The following is a 17088-nucleotide window of genomic DNA, read 5'->3' as shown; positions in this document are numbered from 1 at the left end:
TGAGGCTCACACGTGCTTATCGTGTGCTTCTGGCACAGTCATTCATTTTACCCCCGAAATTTTACCTTCACGTCTTGATTCACACCTGATTGCTACACTTGTTATTGAAAACACATGTGACATTAAAAACGTTATATTTTGTATTAAATATTATTAATCTTGGTTATACTGGCGTTGTCCCGACAAAGTTTCCCCCGCTCTCTGCTAAGTTGTAACTAAACACAGAATTCTCCTTTCAGTTCCCACAGGCTATTTTTTCATGAAGTGTTTTTTTAATGCACATCTCAGCCCAGTTCACAGACCTCCAACAACAGAGGTGTCTGTCTGTTTCAGTGCCCTTTTTTTTAACTTAGGCCTTGGGTCTTATCAGAAATCATGGAGCTCCTGAGCTGCTGTGTGGGATTATAGTAACACTTGTATTCACTCATAAACAGAGCGATTCTGCATTTCTCTCAAAATATAATCAAACTCTTATTTTGTTAAATATGCCAAATCTGCAGAGACTGTTCCATTCCAACCTTTTCCTCAACAGAATTTTGACCAGAGTGCGTATTTACACCACTGTATAACGCGATAATTGTGTTACTTACTCAATATTTTCTCAGGTGTCAGTTGGTATAAAAACTTTGAGAACCACTGCTGTAGATATTTAAAGTACTGTAACTGGTTTACTGTAGACACATATAATGTTATTGTGAAATTGTATTGTATGAAGGATTTTTGCTGTTATTGTAGACACTGTTTCTTCATGTTATGTCATCCCTTTGTGAAAAAGAAATACCAGACAACGTCCCTAGCAGAAAGTTGATGTGTGGTGATTTACAACAATATTTGTCATGTTTTACACAAGTTAATATTACATTTGCTTACACAACGAGTCACTGGGTTTCTGGCCTCACTCTGTTTCAGGTGTACCGACTATTACTGGACAGCTGCCTGCATTAATGTGGTGCTGAATGTTTCTGTACATCGGTTCTGTCAATATTCCCTGGAGAAATAAAATGAGAGAGAAAATAAAATTTCCTTTCTTCCCTGCAGAAGGGGACAGGTGATCATCGCCTGTCGCCATTTCTCACTGACCTACAAACCAGACGCACCTTCAGCCTTATGACCAAGGATTTTTTTTCCAAAGAGTCAATTTTCAGTCTCTGAGGAGAAATTAATCACTGCCGTGTACGCCTACTGTGTGTGTGTGTGTGTGTGTGTGTGTGTGTGTGTGTGTGTGTGTGTGTGTGTGTGTGTGTGTGTGTGTGTGTGTGTGTGTGTGTGTGTGTGTGTGTGTGTGTGTGTGTGTGTGTGTGTGTGTGTGAGTGCGTGCGAGACTGACTGTCCTTCATTATGACCTGTGTGCAAATCATGGCAAAGATGTGTGTGTGTGCGTGTGCATGTATGCAAATGTGCATGCATGCGTGAGTGCATGCGTGTGTGTGTGTTGGCTGAGTTAATATTCAGTTTGTGGAACGAATGCTAATTTAATCAATATGCTGTAAATTCGACTGGTTGCTGGTCTGAAAGTCCTAGTGGGGAAAAAAAAAACACTGCCGTGTATGTGTTCGCCAGTGCATGCACACACATGCACAAACAAAGACACACGGTGTTCAACCAATGTCAGATCTATATATATATATATATATGTCTTCCTATCTTCAATACCTGTTGTATCTCTGGTTTAGTGTGCACAGATTAAAAAAAATAAAAAATCCTGTCAGCGACTCCCCCTTCATCACTCCAAACTCAGATGCATTGAGGCCTCGTTCAGAAAAGGATTTGTTCCTCTGGGGAATTTGTGATTTTAATATTGCATGTGCTGATCAGTGATTTCAATCCTGTCTGGAACTCGTATGGGTGTGATTTTTTTTTTATTGTGGCTTTCTTCCAGCAGTGATTCAAGGCACCCAAATGGTCAAAAACATTTAAAGGGAACATTATACCCTATTTCTCCAAGTTAACCTAGTTCCCTGGTGTCCTAATGAACATGTCTGTGACATGCTTTGTTCAAAATACCATAAGGATGAAGCACCACAGCAGTTCAATCACCCTGCCAAAACAGTCCTGTTCAGAATGCTCGGTTTAGTAGTATCTCTTTAGGTCCACCTTAAAAAAAAGTAAAACGAATCTTAAGGGACAGGAAATAACATCAGCCACAGAGGCTACTGGGAGTGGAAAAGTGATCATTTGCAGGCTCATAGCAGGCACATTGCCGTCGTATAAAACATGTATCCACTGGACAGATAAATCCTCTGAGGCTGGAAGTTTGTGTAGGACTCTGTGCTGCACTGAGGAGCCAAGAATAGAACTTTTCTCAGACTTTGCGGACTTCCGTTTTTCGGATACCGTTGCCCTCGCCAGCACTCTTGCATGTTTTACGGACAAAACGGAACACCACGAGACAACAATTCCAGGAATTAAGCGTCTTATAAAGTCCCAATGAGTGCGGAAGTCAACATCACATGTATTATCTACTGTACTTTGACTGAGAAGTGCCACAAAAACATGAGTGAGTCATCTTTTTTCACACTTTGGCAACAAATAGGACCTCCAGAGTCCCAAATATGAGGATTTAAATGATTAAGTTGATTTTGCATAATATGTCCCCCTCAAAATAAAAACTGCCATCACACATAAAGGATCAAAGATGTTTACAGTATAAGTGTTTTACCATTTCAGACATCCACTAGTTCACATGTGTAGATGTTAATTGTTGCGCAAATTAAAATGTGTCCTGGATCCACACCAAATCTCACACTCTAGACTCAGATGACAAAGTCACAAAGTAAAACAAAAAAAAAGTAATCCTATGTACACCCCCTTAATTGGATCCACTCTTAAAGATAATGAGTTTGTCCTTGGTCTGCACCCTCCCACCAAGTTTAATCAAAATAATTTCAGTATAGTATTTGCATAATCCTGCAAAGATCCCACAAACTACACCTACTAAAAAAAGCATAACCTCGACAATGACTACCTGAAACAGCAGGGAGCCACAGAACGGACATAATGGGCTAAAAAATGTATAAAATAGACTCCGGTCGCAATTAAGTTAATGAACATCACGGTAGAAGTTCCACTTCTGTCATGGCACTGGCTCAGTGACCAAAAATATCCTCCATAAATATGGCTCCTTAACCTGGGGAGGGTCATTGACCACAAGATCTTCAAGTGTCTAAATAAGTGACGCTGATGTTCATTGAAGCTCATTAAAATCATATTTGTGTAAGAATTAATGTGAACGCACTGAACTGTCCAAGTGTGAAGCAGTGTGAGCTTTGAGTTAAGTACTCAACTGCCTCAGCCCATGCCGCTGTGCACACGCACACACGCACGCACACACACACATATGCAGGCTCGAGGGTCAGGGGTAATCGTCTCACCTCTATGTGTGTGTGTGTGTGTTAAAATGTGTGTTGGTGGAACCTGCTGTCACCTCATTACAGGACACCACCAGCCACAACTCACGCTGACGTCCAGGGGCCATATTCACAGAGTATTTTATTTTACCACCAGGAGATCTCCTAAATGGCACCGAAAAAACTTCTGAGCTAAGAGTTTTTTCATCTTAAGACCCTTTCACAAAGCTGCTGGGAGCCATTTTTACTGGGGGTTGAAGGAAACTATTAAAGACAGTGCAATAAAAACGATATTCCTCTTATCCTGCACTAACCGTTCTGTGGTCTGATCAGTGTAACAAAAAAAAAAACATCGCACTGCACTCAGAGACCTTTACATTTACTTATTACACATTTAAATGCAATGTGCTTGAACTGCTTTTGACCTTGTTAGCAGAGTCTACCAAAACTGAACCACTATGGGTGTAATCGTTGTGTCAAATGACTTTGTCTCAATGCAATATATTTTTATGTTTGTTTTTTTCATTTAGTCCACACCTGAGGAAACACATCATGTCTCTAAACACTGTAATAGCGCCTGCATATATAATTTCACTCTAATAGGTAGCATTACAGAAACTTAAAGGTTCTATGTAAAAAAGACTATATGTATTATATTAACATAAAATAACATAACATAAAATGACAATGATGTGTCATCAGAAATTAAGGAAACATGTTATATTGGCACAGCCACTATGTATTCACAAATTACATTTTCAATTGAGGGCCTCAGACTGCTTTTATGTTTTGGTTTGGTGTTTTGGACGATTGGGCCACCCAGCCAAATAATACAATAACACACAGAACGCGAGCAGAAGGAGCAGCAACTATGCGTCGAAGATATTGAATATAGATATCAAATTTAAACAGGCTCAGTACACCTCCCAAAAATGTTTTGACCAGAGGAGAAGGAAAATGATTGTCTGCAGAAGAATTTAAATATACAGACACCTGAAAGTGAAGAGGACGTTGACGACGGAAAGAGGCGCAGCTTGTGAACAGGCAAGGCAGGTAACTGCTTGGGGCCCCGAGCCGATAGGGGCCCCAGTCTGAGGGTTGTTTATACTGAAATGTGCAGTGACCAGCCGCATCCCCGTCCCCCTTAAAAAACATTGGGCAATTTGCAATGACATCTCAGTAGTAAACCTCCCTAAAGGGGCCCCACCTCACTTTAACCTCTGTGAAGTTATCGTTCTGCAAGTTCATTTCATTTATTTTGAAAAAAAAATATTTTGAACGCATACATTTTTCATTGGTGTCAGATTATTTGTAACATAATGGTGATGAACACTGGTTAGAAGGGCCCCCTGGGAATTTTTGCCTAGGGCCCCTACAGACTCTAGAATCGCCTCTGACGACGGACCGTGACAGGAATGCCTGTGTGGATATTTTTCTCTCAGACAAGGAAGTAAGACGTAACTCTGCTTATAGATAAGTTCTACTACACATGTTGTTGCTGGATATTTCATGTAAATAATGACTTTACTGTCTGTTATTATTGTCTTGTCATCTCTTATCATGTGACAATTCTCTGGTGCTGCTCTTGCAAACACATTTTTACTTTAAATCTCTGCCTGTTGCTGACATGTGAAAATGAAAACTATAAAACTGACAGTGGGACAGTTATGTATGCGGATGCATTAGTGCACAGTGTAACCCCGGGTATAAGTGTAGCATCACATTTACATATTTTCCAAAAATATATGGCAACCACGCCACTGCATGTTTAACCCTCTTATGACCATGATGATATTCAGGCCGCCTGGATTTATATTCGACTCCGCCCATCACTCTCTTTCTCTGCTGCTGAAACCCTCATCCACACCTTCATCACCTCCAGACTTGACTACTGCAACAGCATCCTCTACAGCACACCATCAAAAACCTTATATATTAAATATATATAATAAACTCCAGTACATCCAGAACTCTGCTGCTCGTCTGCTCACCCACACCCGCTCCCGTGACCACATTACCCCTGTCCTCCAGAACCTCCACTGGCTTCCTGTCCCACAACGAATTCAATTCAAAATCCTCCTCCTCACACACAAAGCACCTCCATAACCAGGCCCCTTCCTACCTCACTGACCTGCTCCACCGCCACAACCCATCCCGTAGCCTCCGCTCATCCAACGCAAACCTCCTGTCTCTACCACCCAGGACCAAGCACCAAACCTGGGGCGACAGAGCCTTCTCTGTTGCTGGCCCCTCCCTCTGGAACTCTCTCCCCATACAAATCCGTGACTGCACTGACCTCTGAACTTTCATATCAATGACAAAAACTTATTATTTGATGCTGTTTTTACTGCTTTTATGATGTATTGTGTGTAAGTATCTTTGAGTAAAAGCCCTTCAAATAAAATGTATTATTATTATTATTATTATATTGATTTTATGGCTGTAGAATTTTCAAAAAATATTAAATGAGTGAGTGCTATCTATCTGCTTTCCGGTATTAATCCATCCACCGTCTACCACTTTATCCTCAGCTGACATAGGGTGGAAGGTGGGGTACACCTTGGACAGATTGCCAGTCCATAATTTTTGAATTTCATAGATATGAAAAACGTTTATCTATGAGTTATGGTAATCAGAAGTATGCCTGCCAAAATAAGGTTTAACATGTATAACAAGCTAAAGAACTGAAAATGAAACTCGACGTCCATCTCCCAGTTGTGTGCCTCAGCACACTAATGCAGTTTCAGTCTACACATTTCTTTTCATACTTTTCTTAGATGAAGAGAAGAAGAGAAACTGAAAAGACTGAAGAGAAATGAAATGTTAAAGGGTCTAAAATCTTGTTTCCTGAGGTCACGGTGACTTTGAAGTTTGACCACCAATTTCTATTCAGTTGATTGCTCAGTGAGTAAGACTGAATGTCTCTACTGTATTTGAAGAAGTATCGTCGAGGTTGAACAAAGGATGGTACAGGTGGACAACTGGAAAACAGAATTCCCAGACAGAGCTTTCTTCTTTGTGAACTGTGCTGCAAATATTGCTGCATTCAACAAACGCATCACCCTATAGCTAATGCTGTTGATCCTGAGTTTTGAGCTACAGTATTTTGTGCAGGAAAATAGGAAAAAGTATCTGCCACTGTGGAGTTGTGTTAGCATCTACATAACAAATGTTGCTCTGGTTTGTACTCTACTGACTCCTGTGAAGCTTATCAGGCTTTTAAAATGCTGCACAAACTTTATAAATCACAACAAGCTTGAAGTAAAGCTCTGTAGAACAGCAGGGATTGCAATCTTTTTTTCTTCTGCCCTCACTGCAACACACGCACACTCACAAAGTTATATGATTAATTGGTTATAATATTTAAAAAAAAAACTAATTTGCGTAGTTTTAAACATTGTTAATTATCTCATATTCTTGCTGGGACTTTCACAGCACAGTGATAACAACGTCTCCTGTGCAACATCTGGCTGAGTGTGCCGATGATTGTACGTACATGTTCCTACATGCAAACAGCATGCGCGCGCGTGTGTGTGTGTGTGTGTGTGTGTGTGTGTGTGTGTGTGTGTGTGTGTGTGTGTGTGTGTGTGTGTGTGTGTGTGTGTGTGTGTGTGACCAAAGGTGTAGGTTAGCATGTTAATGACAGAGCTGCTTGTGTTACTGGGCAGGATACACAGAGATTGCATTACCATTGATTAGGCGAGAGAGAGAGAGCAAGAGAGAGTATGTGTGTGTGTGTGTGTGCGCCAAGTGTGTGTCAGTGTGACATAGACTGTAAAAGGATTAGAGACATGCAAGCCAAGAAGTGTGTGTGTGTGCGTGTGTGTGTGTGTGGGGGGGGGGGTGTGTGCGTGTGTGTGTGTGTGTGTTGACAGAACATTAGTCAGAGTGCTTGTCGTATTACATGGTGTATTACAGTACTCACTGTGGACATCAGTGCCTCAAATTCATCTTTGCCACTCATGTGATCGTCTGCTCCCATCAGCGGTGCCCACAGTCACAGTTGTGACTCTTAAGTAACATCTAGTCACAGAGATGGGGAACAACAACATTAACATATCACATTTTGCAGTGTCAAATATTTATTTACATGTTTTTTTATGTGAGCAAATGTGAAATTGCATCACAGCAAAGTTTCTGCCATTTAATAATAATTATCGTAATATAAACTGAGTGTTGTGTTCTACTTTTAAAGCTGGGATAGGCAACATAGTTCTAGTTTTACTGAGAAATAATTGTATAATTACCTTAAAGCTGTAGTTCCTAGCTTTTAAATACAGGTAAATGAGTTCACACAATGCTGATTAATTGCACTTTTCCACCATACAGTTCTAGCACCACTCAGCATGGCACGGCTTGACTCTACACGGTTTGGGTACCAGGCACTGGGTTTTTCATTAAAACTGCTGTGACGTCGTTTGATACGCCACACACACAAAGTAGTGATGAGCAAAGCAGTTGTTTTCAGTGTAGTGAATCGTTGGAATCAGTTCATTAAAAAGATTAGTTCAGTACTTCCTGCATGACCGGAGAGAAGAGGCCAGACGCAAATACTGCAAAAGGGGTCGTGATGCCGCTCACTATTGCAGGCTTTCAGCAGTGCCGTCACTAAATACACCAGATTCCAGACAAAATATTGAGATTTTAGAAATGTCCGGCAGTCTGTCGACATCACATTTTAGTATCGGCTCAGCTCATTTGGAACCTCACCAGAGCAGGTACTAAAAAGTGCCAGGTACCAGGTACTGTCGCTAATGGAAAAGCAAAATAAACAGAGTAGAGTCGAGCCCTGTCGTGCTGGAACTGTGTCAGTAAATCAGGAAACACACTGATTTAGCGGTTTGATGGGATAAACCACCACCATGTATAGACACAAACTCTCTTAGTAAGCCTTGGTTTACAGCCTTTGGGCAATCTGGCCCGTGACAGGAGACTTTGACCACTCACAGAGCATTTTCAGACAGATAATGCTCCTATTGGCTAAGCTGTTGTGTGTATGGATCCCTTGTGAAGAAAACGTTGACAGTCAGGCACCGAGAATAACTACAAACTGCTTGATACGAGCGAGACCAGTGTTTCCCAAACTTTCTACACGACAGGCTTCCTCTGGTCCTGTGAACCCACTGACCTGCATGTTTCCCTGCTTTCAACACACAAAACGGTCACCTCATCATCATCATCGAGCACTGCAAAATCCTGATTACGACTACGGTCATTTGAATCAAGTGTGTTGAAGCAGGGAAACATGCAGGTCAGTGGGTTCACAGGACCACAATCGAGAAACACTGTTGTATTGGAACTCAAAATATATTTACATAAATCTTAACCAAAAGGTTGAGGAAATATAACATTTGTTTGGGAACCCCCCAAAAAAGAGCCACTTATATACAGTATATTTTATACTTGCTTAAACATTGCAATAAGCATACAATGTGATACACCAGGACAAATATAGGTTTAATATTTTGATAATATTATTGATAATAAGCCAACTCTTAAATCAAATGCTAATGTATAATTGATAAAAACTAATCTTTAAGCTTCACACAGACACACGACCACATTCATATCAGTAGTGATGGTCTCTGCAGTGGTCAGCTCAGACTGATAAGAGTTTATACACACACACACACACACACACACACACACGTATACCTTTACTGGTCTTTGAGCTGAAGCCACATTGCCCCCTGCTGGTGGATAGAGGAACATTTTCCACTCTGTCACAAATACTTAGATCCCTGACTGAAATAATGGCAATTCCACTCTGTCCCATGTTCCACTACAACCACCTCTCAAGAAGAATTAATCTTGCATTTGATCTAAAATGTAGTCTAGTGTCAAAGCAGATAAAGGACGTTTCCTGTAAGAGTTTTCAATTATGTAAAGCCAGCAACAGTTTTATGCCATAGCTGATCCAGGAGAAGCTGATTCTGACTTTGTCTTCCTACTGCTTGCTGTATTTAAACTTAATCTGAATTGGAGTAAGTAAGTTAAATAAATAGTAGAATATAACTGACATATCAACAGAAAAGTAGAAAAAAGTATGGTGTAAATGCTGTGTTGATGATTACAGCTTCTAAAAGTCAAGCAAAACTCTAACCATATAGCAGATGATGACATGAAGAATAAATCCTATGAGGTGAAGATGAATTTCGACCTGTTTCATGATAAACCTGAGGGTTAATACAGTTGGAGTTCCAGTTCAGCCACTTAAGATTTATTTATAAAAGCAAGTTTCATACACAATGGTAGATTATATATTATTACCAATCCTGGTCCTGGAGACCCAATGCCCTGCATGTATTGATGTTTCCCTGCTCCAACACCCCTGAGTCAAATACTCAGGACAGTGGGTCTCCAGGAATGAGAAACCCTGCTATAAAGAAACATTTTAAACCCAAAAATGAAAAATATTTGAAAGAAAACTAAGTTGAGAAGAACAATCTATAAGTACTAGCATGAAAAAAGTTTAGTTAAAAGGACTTCTGAATAAAAACCTTTTTCAGTCGTAGATATAAAAACTGTCATGGACAGATCAATCTTCCCCAAAAAACTCTGTGCTGCAGCATGGAAGAATGGTCATGGATTGAAGACAGAGATACAGATGGAGTGAGGAAGCTACATTCAGACGGGACGGCTGAGGAATCAGCCTCCATCACAGCTGCTATTGATTATTAATTTAAACGTCATTGAACAAGCCGAGCAAAGATCTATATCATTTTGTGGCACCAGTCGATGAATGTGCACAGAAAATGATTACCGAGTGTGTGTGCATGCATTGATTCCTACTATTTGCAGTCCACAATACACGGAAATATACTCTATCTAGTTATACGACATCCCGGTTTAATCACCAGATCAAGCAGCTGTTAGTTTTCTCAGTTGCCACAAAAAAAATCATCATGGAACAAAAGTAAAGACACGTGCAGTGGTGATATATTATCTTCTCGAGCAGTGTTTCTCCCACTGACCTGCATGTTTTAGCATGTTTCCCTGCTCCAACACACCTGAGGCAAATGAATGGGTCATTAACAGGCTTTTGAAGAGCTTGTTGAAGAGTTGACCGTTTGGAAACATCTAAAACATGCAGTACAGGATTGAAAAGACCTGTTCTAGAGCAAATTAAAAATATCTGATCATCAAGCACCATTTTCGGTCTGAATCAAACCAAAGTAAATGACCAAATTAAAGATGTGTAAATGTGAAGTGACTTAATTCACCCTACATGACAACTGGCTCAAGTCAACATATTCCAATTCCTTACTTAACCCTCAATCTCAAAAATGTGTAAAGTGCAAGTGCTGTCCCGATTCTTGAGAAAAATTAAGTTGAGGCGCAAGTTTAAGGGCTGTATCGCCCTCAATATTGAGATTTTCCGAGACCACCCTTGGGAGCAAGGGCTACCCAGAATGCATTGCATGTTTTCACATAACAAAGATGAAAGCAGCGAAACGAGTACGCTACAAATTAAGTATTTTCTTTGTTAATAGAGATATAAAAATGATGAAAACCATTGTATTATCTTAGTTTAGGCCCATATTATGGATTACTGACTTCATTGTTGCGTAACATTTATTTTTATTTTATTTTACGATCTTTTGTCAATAGCCGGCCGGTGCAGACAATCGATCGTTTGCTTTTGTTTACTTTTCAATAAGCCGTGGTGTGTGGTAACTGTCAGCTGAATATGTCTGTGGTTGTGGTATTTGTATGAGTATCATCTTATAACTAACTGACAACCTAATAACTTGACTGATAAACGGATCGTAATAAATAATCGTGACGTAAATGTGTTCTTCTTCTTCTTTTTTGGAGTTGACAGACTGGACGCAGCTTTCGCGTTATTCTGCCCCCTACAGTCTGAAGACGTATCTGCATTTAAGGGGCGTCCCATTTCTAAGTGACAGAATAACCCTCAACACTTGGTTTTTAGGGCCAGTTAAGATTAAGGCTTGAGCTTGAGGGTTAAGATAGGGATAGGAATTGAAATTGGCCCTTAGACAAACTTTTTCTCAAAAACCAGTGTCTAACAGTAACGAACAATGTTTTGCTCAGAGCAAGAGAGGCATCGGTGTAAAGCAGAGTGAAGATAATTTCCCGTGTGCGTAACCTTGTGAAGATTCATTTAGGAAAGGGGGAGAGAGAGTGACTGAGTGTGTGTTTTACTTTTGGAGACAGGAAGACAAATGCTTCTGTAAATCTGAGTGTGGTGTGTGTGTGGACTCAGCCCCAGAGGGAAGAAGTGGAAATGACTTTGTCTTTGACAGCAAAGTTCTGTGGAAGTGCCTGAGGTGTCTCCCTTTTTCGCTCCCCGTCTCCCCGCTGTCCCCCTCCCTCTCACTTTCCTTCATCTTCTGTTTCAGCTCACTGATATTACACATCAGAGGGGAACACTGTGAGTGAGGGAACTGGCAGAATTTATAACAGCAAGGTATAAGGAGGTAAACAAAAAGCTGAATGGTGGAGAAAACTCTTCCTTTCTTTCAGATCAAACTTTTTTTTTTAATAATTAGAAATATTTGAATTTGATTTAATTAGTGATCAAGGCGAAATAAATCATCCCATATTGTTAAATGTAGAATTAAATATGCATGGATTTGTTGATTTGGCAGATTATGTGTTAAAAAACAAAGTATAGCTGTTGTCAGCTGCTGATTTAGATGATCTAAATATGTGACACCCTGCCTCCAATCCCCCATGACAGAGCATTAGAGGCTGAAGTGGATCAGACTGATAATGTAAGAGATTTAATATCCTGCTGTAATGTAAAGTTCTTCAAACTCACGCATGAAAACCAACATGTCAGACATTGTATGTGCCAATAATGTTCAGCTTTTCAGGACTTTTTTGTGGTTTTTTTCCCACTAAATTAAACCACATAAATCTTTGATTGGTTCCTTGGTTTTTCCAAAAGTGATATGGGGCCCAGACATTTTTCAAACATGACAGGAAAAATGTCTAAAATATGTTGTTTTCCTTAAAATGTATATTATTAGTTGTAGCACTAAAAGTACGCTTTTATTATGAATGCTCGACTGTCAACAGCGCTGTGAGCATATACTTGTAAATTCTAAATAAATCTGAAGTGTTCATGAAAAATTACAATATTTCCCAATCATGATAAATTTTCAGGAATATATCTCAAAAGAGTTCTGCACCCCATTGTGAAAAATACGACATATTTAATCATGAATCTTTTACTTTGGAGTTTGTTATAATCTGCAGTTTCACCATATGATATAGAACAAATTCTACAGACTGGACCTTTGAAAAAAAAATTTTTGTGTTTTGTTTTTTAACACTGTATGACTCACTGGGAACATGTATGTAGTCAAAACAAGCTTCTTGGACATGTTTCTCTTCACTCTTTCACACCTAAAAAAAACATTTCTCTCACCCTCCCGCACTAATTACTACAACCTGTCAGCCTCTCCCGGTTGCTGTGGCGACCAGCTGTCGTCATGGCAACCCCCCAGTGGTCTGTCTGGGTCTGGGAGGGAGGAGGTGGTGAGTCTTATCATGCAGGAAGAGTTGAGATAAGAGAGTTAATTTCTAGGTAGATAAAGATAAAGAGTAGCCGGAGACTGTCGGTGAAACATTTGTATCACAGGGGAACGGTGGTGATGAAGGCTGAAACTTAATCTCCATATATCGGTGTGTGCTTATCTTTCACTACTGTGAACCTTTGTATCAATATCAAGGTTTAAGCTGCTTTTTTTGTCATTAATTTTATTTTTTATATAGTTTGAGTTACACAAAAAAGAAGTTAAAATTACATTTAACGTGAAGGTTTGCATTAAGGGTTAATCCAACACTGTGCTCTTATGGAAAATTTAAATTTTTCAAGAACTTTGAAGGGAAAACATTTGCTGTGGTGCTACAGCTCGACTTTAGTGTAGATTGTAATCTTTGAGAATTTCATTGAAAAATTTAACTTTAACTTTGATCGTTTAATAAAAAAGTCAAACCGAGTAGGAGGCAGGTAATCTGACTTTGAGGTTGCTGTGATGGAGTGGATTAATAAAAAAAACAACACTTGTGTTTCAAAACCAGCCCTCAAGTGTGTCATGTTCCATTTTTATTATCATGTTTTTTTTTTTAAAGAATCTTCTCAAAATGTCTGAGAACTAGTTCATAAAAATGTTTTACATTCTTTAAAAGCACCGATGTCGTTACTGCAGTGACAGAAGGAATTCAACACTTTCTAACTGTAGACACTGAAAAAGCTGACGCGGAAATTCATCGACACCCGCACTCGTCCACGACCATGTCCTGGTAATGTCGCAGCACGACGTTGTCGTTGTTGTCGTAGTAGAGCATGGAGATCGGTGAGAGGCGGATGGGGACGCAGCAGGGCTGAGGCGTGCCGTGCGGGTCCAGGGAGTGCACCAGGGTCTGCAGGATGGCGTGGTTGGTGCCGTTCAGGCTCTCGCTCAACGGGAACGGACACTCGCCGTTGCAGTAGTTGGCCATGTAGCCCTGTGGAGCAATGATCCAGTCCTGCCAGCCCACGTCTTTGAAGTCGATGTAGAGGCGCCGGGCCTTGCACACGTTGCTGGGCGTCACAGGGAGGTGCACGGCGCTTCTCCTCTGTCTGGAGCGACACTGGTGGGGGTTGAGGGACACGGCCACCAGAGAGGCCTGGATGAGCGGCAGAGTGAACGCCGGTTCCAGCGGGAGAGAGTTCCCAGGGTGAAAGGGAAGAAGCTCCTCTGGGTCTTCGATGAGAGGAAGCTGCTCTAAAACCAAACCGTAGTTGCGTCCCGGTTTGCGCCAGTTTTCCGCGAGCGAGGTGAGGTCCATGGTGATGGAGATGGGTTCGGGCCGGAGCTGGATGGACTGGGACAGGAGGAGCCTGCGATTGGCCTGGGGATCGGCCCCCCTCAGCGTGGCTCGCATCACTTTGTACAGAGACACGCTGAGGGTGCGAGGGCCCTGCAGCAGGTTCGCAGGTCTGAAGGGTTTCCAGTGGAACTTGACTTCCAGCTGAGCCAGAGACAGCAACTCCACAGGCTGCAGGACAGACATGTTGAAGAAAAGCTGCTTCTCCACACAAGCTTGACAGACGCTGTTCCACCCAGACACCAGTCTGCCTGCAAAACATCAGCAGGGGGATTAGATTTCGTCACAGTTTATTTAGTTTCTTGTAGAGCTGAAACGATTAATCGATGACTCAATTAATCGGCAACTATTTTGATAATCAGTTTGAAGCTTTTTTCATGATTAAAACAAGATTCCTGATTCTTTCAGCTTCTTAAATGCGAATATTTTCTTTGTTTCTTGGCTCCACATAACAAAGAAATCATTAAAACTGAATCATTTTGGTTTGTGGACAAAACAAGACATTGATGAACATCGTCATTTCCAGGTTTGACGAACACTGATCAACATTTTATGGACCAACCGATTAATCGAGAAAATAATCGACAGATTAATCGATGACGAAAATAACCGTTAGTTGCAGCTCTAGTTTCTTGTTGTTTGCAGAGACCGGAGGTCAATAATAGTTTGACATGAGAGGCTCAAGTATTTCACTGAATTAGATTTATGATTACTTAAAATGTCTTAGGATAACACGTTTTACTCTTTTCTTGTGAGTCATTTTATTCAGTTTGAAAGGATTTAACTCTGAATTTTCTAACATTGCATTGTGAGACAGTGCTATAGTAAAAAGACATGGACATTTTGAGACATTTGTCTCATAATAAAAGTAATCTATCTATTCATTAAACTGTGTGTGCAGATAACATGTGTTAAGGCTTGTAAGCCCTGCAGTTTCACTTTATTATAACTTCACTTTTTTGGCTATAGAAATACAAGAATTTACATACGATTCTTTTTTTTCATTTAAATACATTATGTCAGAGACTGTGTTGGATGTATGTGTTGCTAAATACACTTTTACATAGTAAATAAAAAATAACATTAATTAATCAATCACAGCTCTTGGCAATGCAATGTTATAATAAACATAAGTGCAGTTACATAAATTGTAGTAAAATGGTCAGAAACCTTATATATTATCCAAAAACGTTATGTTCCCATGATTTATAAAGTATAAAAACAATAATTGAGTTGCATAATATAAATCCATCATATTATTACATATACATCTTAAACCTTATGTAATCATCTAGGGGCTTTAAAGTCAATCTCATTATCATTATATGTAATCTTGATACCTTGGTCTTGTACATATCGGATGATGTTCCCGCGGACTCCGTACTCGGACACCGTACACGGGTCGCTCTCCTGCGGCTGAACGCTCTCCGACCTCCGGAACATCCTCCACAGCGCAGAGGGGACGTGGCGCCGGGGCTGGTGGCTCCCTGCGGGCTGGGGCCGCGCTGAGAGCCCGAGGGAGCTGAGGAAGAACCGCTCCTGGCTCTTCATCTCCTCCACGTGTGAGAGATCACACACGCACACGCAACAACACGCAGCGAGCAGCAGCAGGACACTGGTCAGGTCGGTCGGCCTCATGTTGGCTTTTAACGCGTCACTGCTCTGGTTCTTCACCTGATCTGGTTTTTGTGCCAAAAGGCGCAGTTACGTTAGTTTTAACCTCTGACACCACCCGGTGAGCAGCTGCATCATTATGTTAATGAGAATGAGGCGGACAGGCCGGAGATAAGGTGAGGGAGGGGCGGGGACACGGAGACACTGATCTCAGGTCAGGTGCTCAGAGCGAGTGAAGCTCATCATGAACCAAAAAGCAAAGTAAAACCTCAATGTAAAACAAGAGTTACCAAGTTTAAATTATGTTGAATAAGGGTTTCATTTTATATTTGTGTCCAGTCACTCATTCATGACTAAAATAATTCCAGGTTTGTTCACCAAACACATGACAAAACTGTGGTTCATATGGAAAAATCAATCAACAATAGGCTGTTGGGGCCAGCTGTCAATCACGCTGGTGTCCACTTGTGTGCCATTCTTATTTCCTCTACATGGGAACATAATTTACAAAATTGACATATTGATCTATGAGGAGCTAAAACAAGTGGTTGAGAGCATTAACTTCTCAGGAAAATGTCTACTGATATTTTAAATCAGGTGAGAAAATCATTTTCCCATTGTCTTCCACTCAAGGAGAGTTATTTTTCCAACTAGTGGAGTCGCCCCCTGGTGGCTATTGAGTATATTTTAGCTTCCTGATTAGCCCCAACAAGCAAACTGGAAAACTACTACATCCACTTTTTATATACAGTGGGGAAATTTTGTATTGAACAGGTCTTTCTCAGTAAATGTATTTCTAATGGGGCTATTGACATGAACTGTTCAGCAGATGTCATTAACAACACAACTAATCCACAAATAAACAGGGCATTCTTCCACACAATCTATCTCCAAATCTTGAAAGGTTCTGTGAGCCTCTTCAATAAACTCTGATCTTAAATTATTTCCATAGATTTTTTTCCCTTGTCTCTTCATCCTTCCTTCAATTCTGCCAGTATCATACGCTGAAAAACATCCCCACATGCTGTTCCCACCTCTTAACTTCACTGTTGGTATGGTGTTTTTAGGGTGATGTGCAGCGATATTTCTCCTCCAAAACATGATGTGTGCTATGGCATCCAAAGAGTTCAATGTTGGTCTTGATATTCTCCCAGTGTTTCATAGGTTTATCCAAATGTTGTTCATCAAACGTTAAACAAACTTCCACATGCTTTCTCTTCAGCGACGGAGTAAGTGTGCATAGAGACCATGGTGGTTGAGTGCATTACTTATTGAAACAACT

General features: G+C 40.6%; 1 protein-coding gene across 1 annotated transcript; it reads right to left on the bottom strand.

The window, feature by feature from the left end:
- Positions 1-13589: 13589 nt before the first annotated feature.
- On the bottom strand, positions 13590-15830 carry gdf3 (growth differentiation factor 3; the record flags this gene model as incomplete). The annotated part of the gene is made up of 2 exons (XM_083908396.1): positions 13590-14443; positions 15533-15830. The coding sequence occupies 2 exons, from the start codon at positions 15828-15830 to the stop codon at positions 13590-13592; spliced, it is 1152 nt and encodes a 383-aa protein (XP_083764522.1).
- Positions 15831-17088: the final 1258 nt, after the last annotated feature.

This window comes from Microchirus variegatus (assembly GCF_963457635.1).
Source record: "Microchirus variegatus genome assembly, chromosome: 22".
Classification (NCBI taxonomy): domain Eukaryota; kingdom Metazoa; phylum Chordata; class Actinopteri; order Pleuronectiformes; family Soleidae; genus Microchirus; species Microchirus variegatus.
The sequence above is the reverse complement of the archived record's forward strand: the minus strand, read 5'-3'. Positions and strand labels throughout refer to the sequence as shown.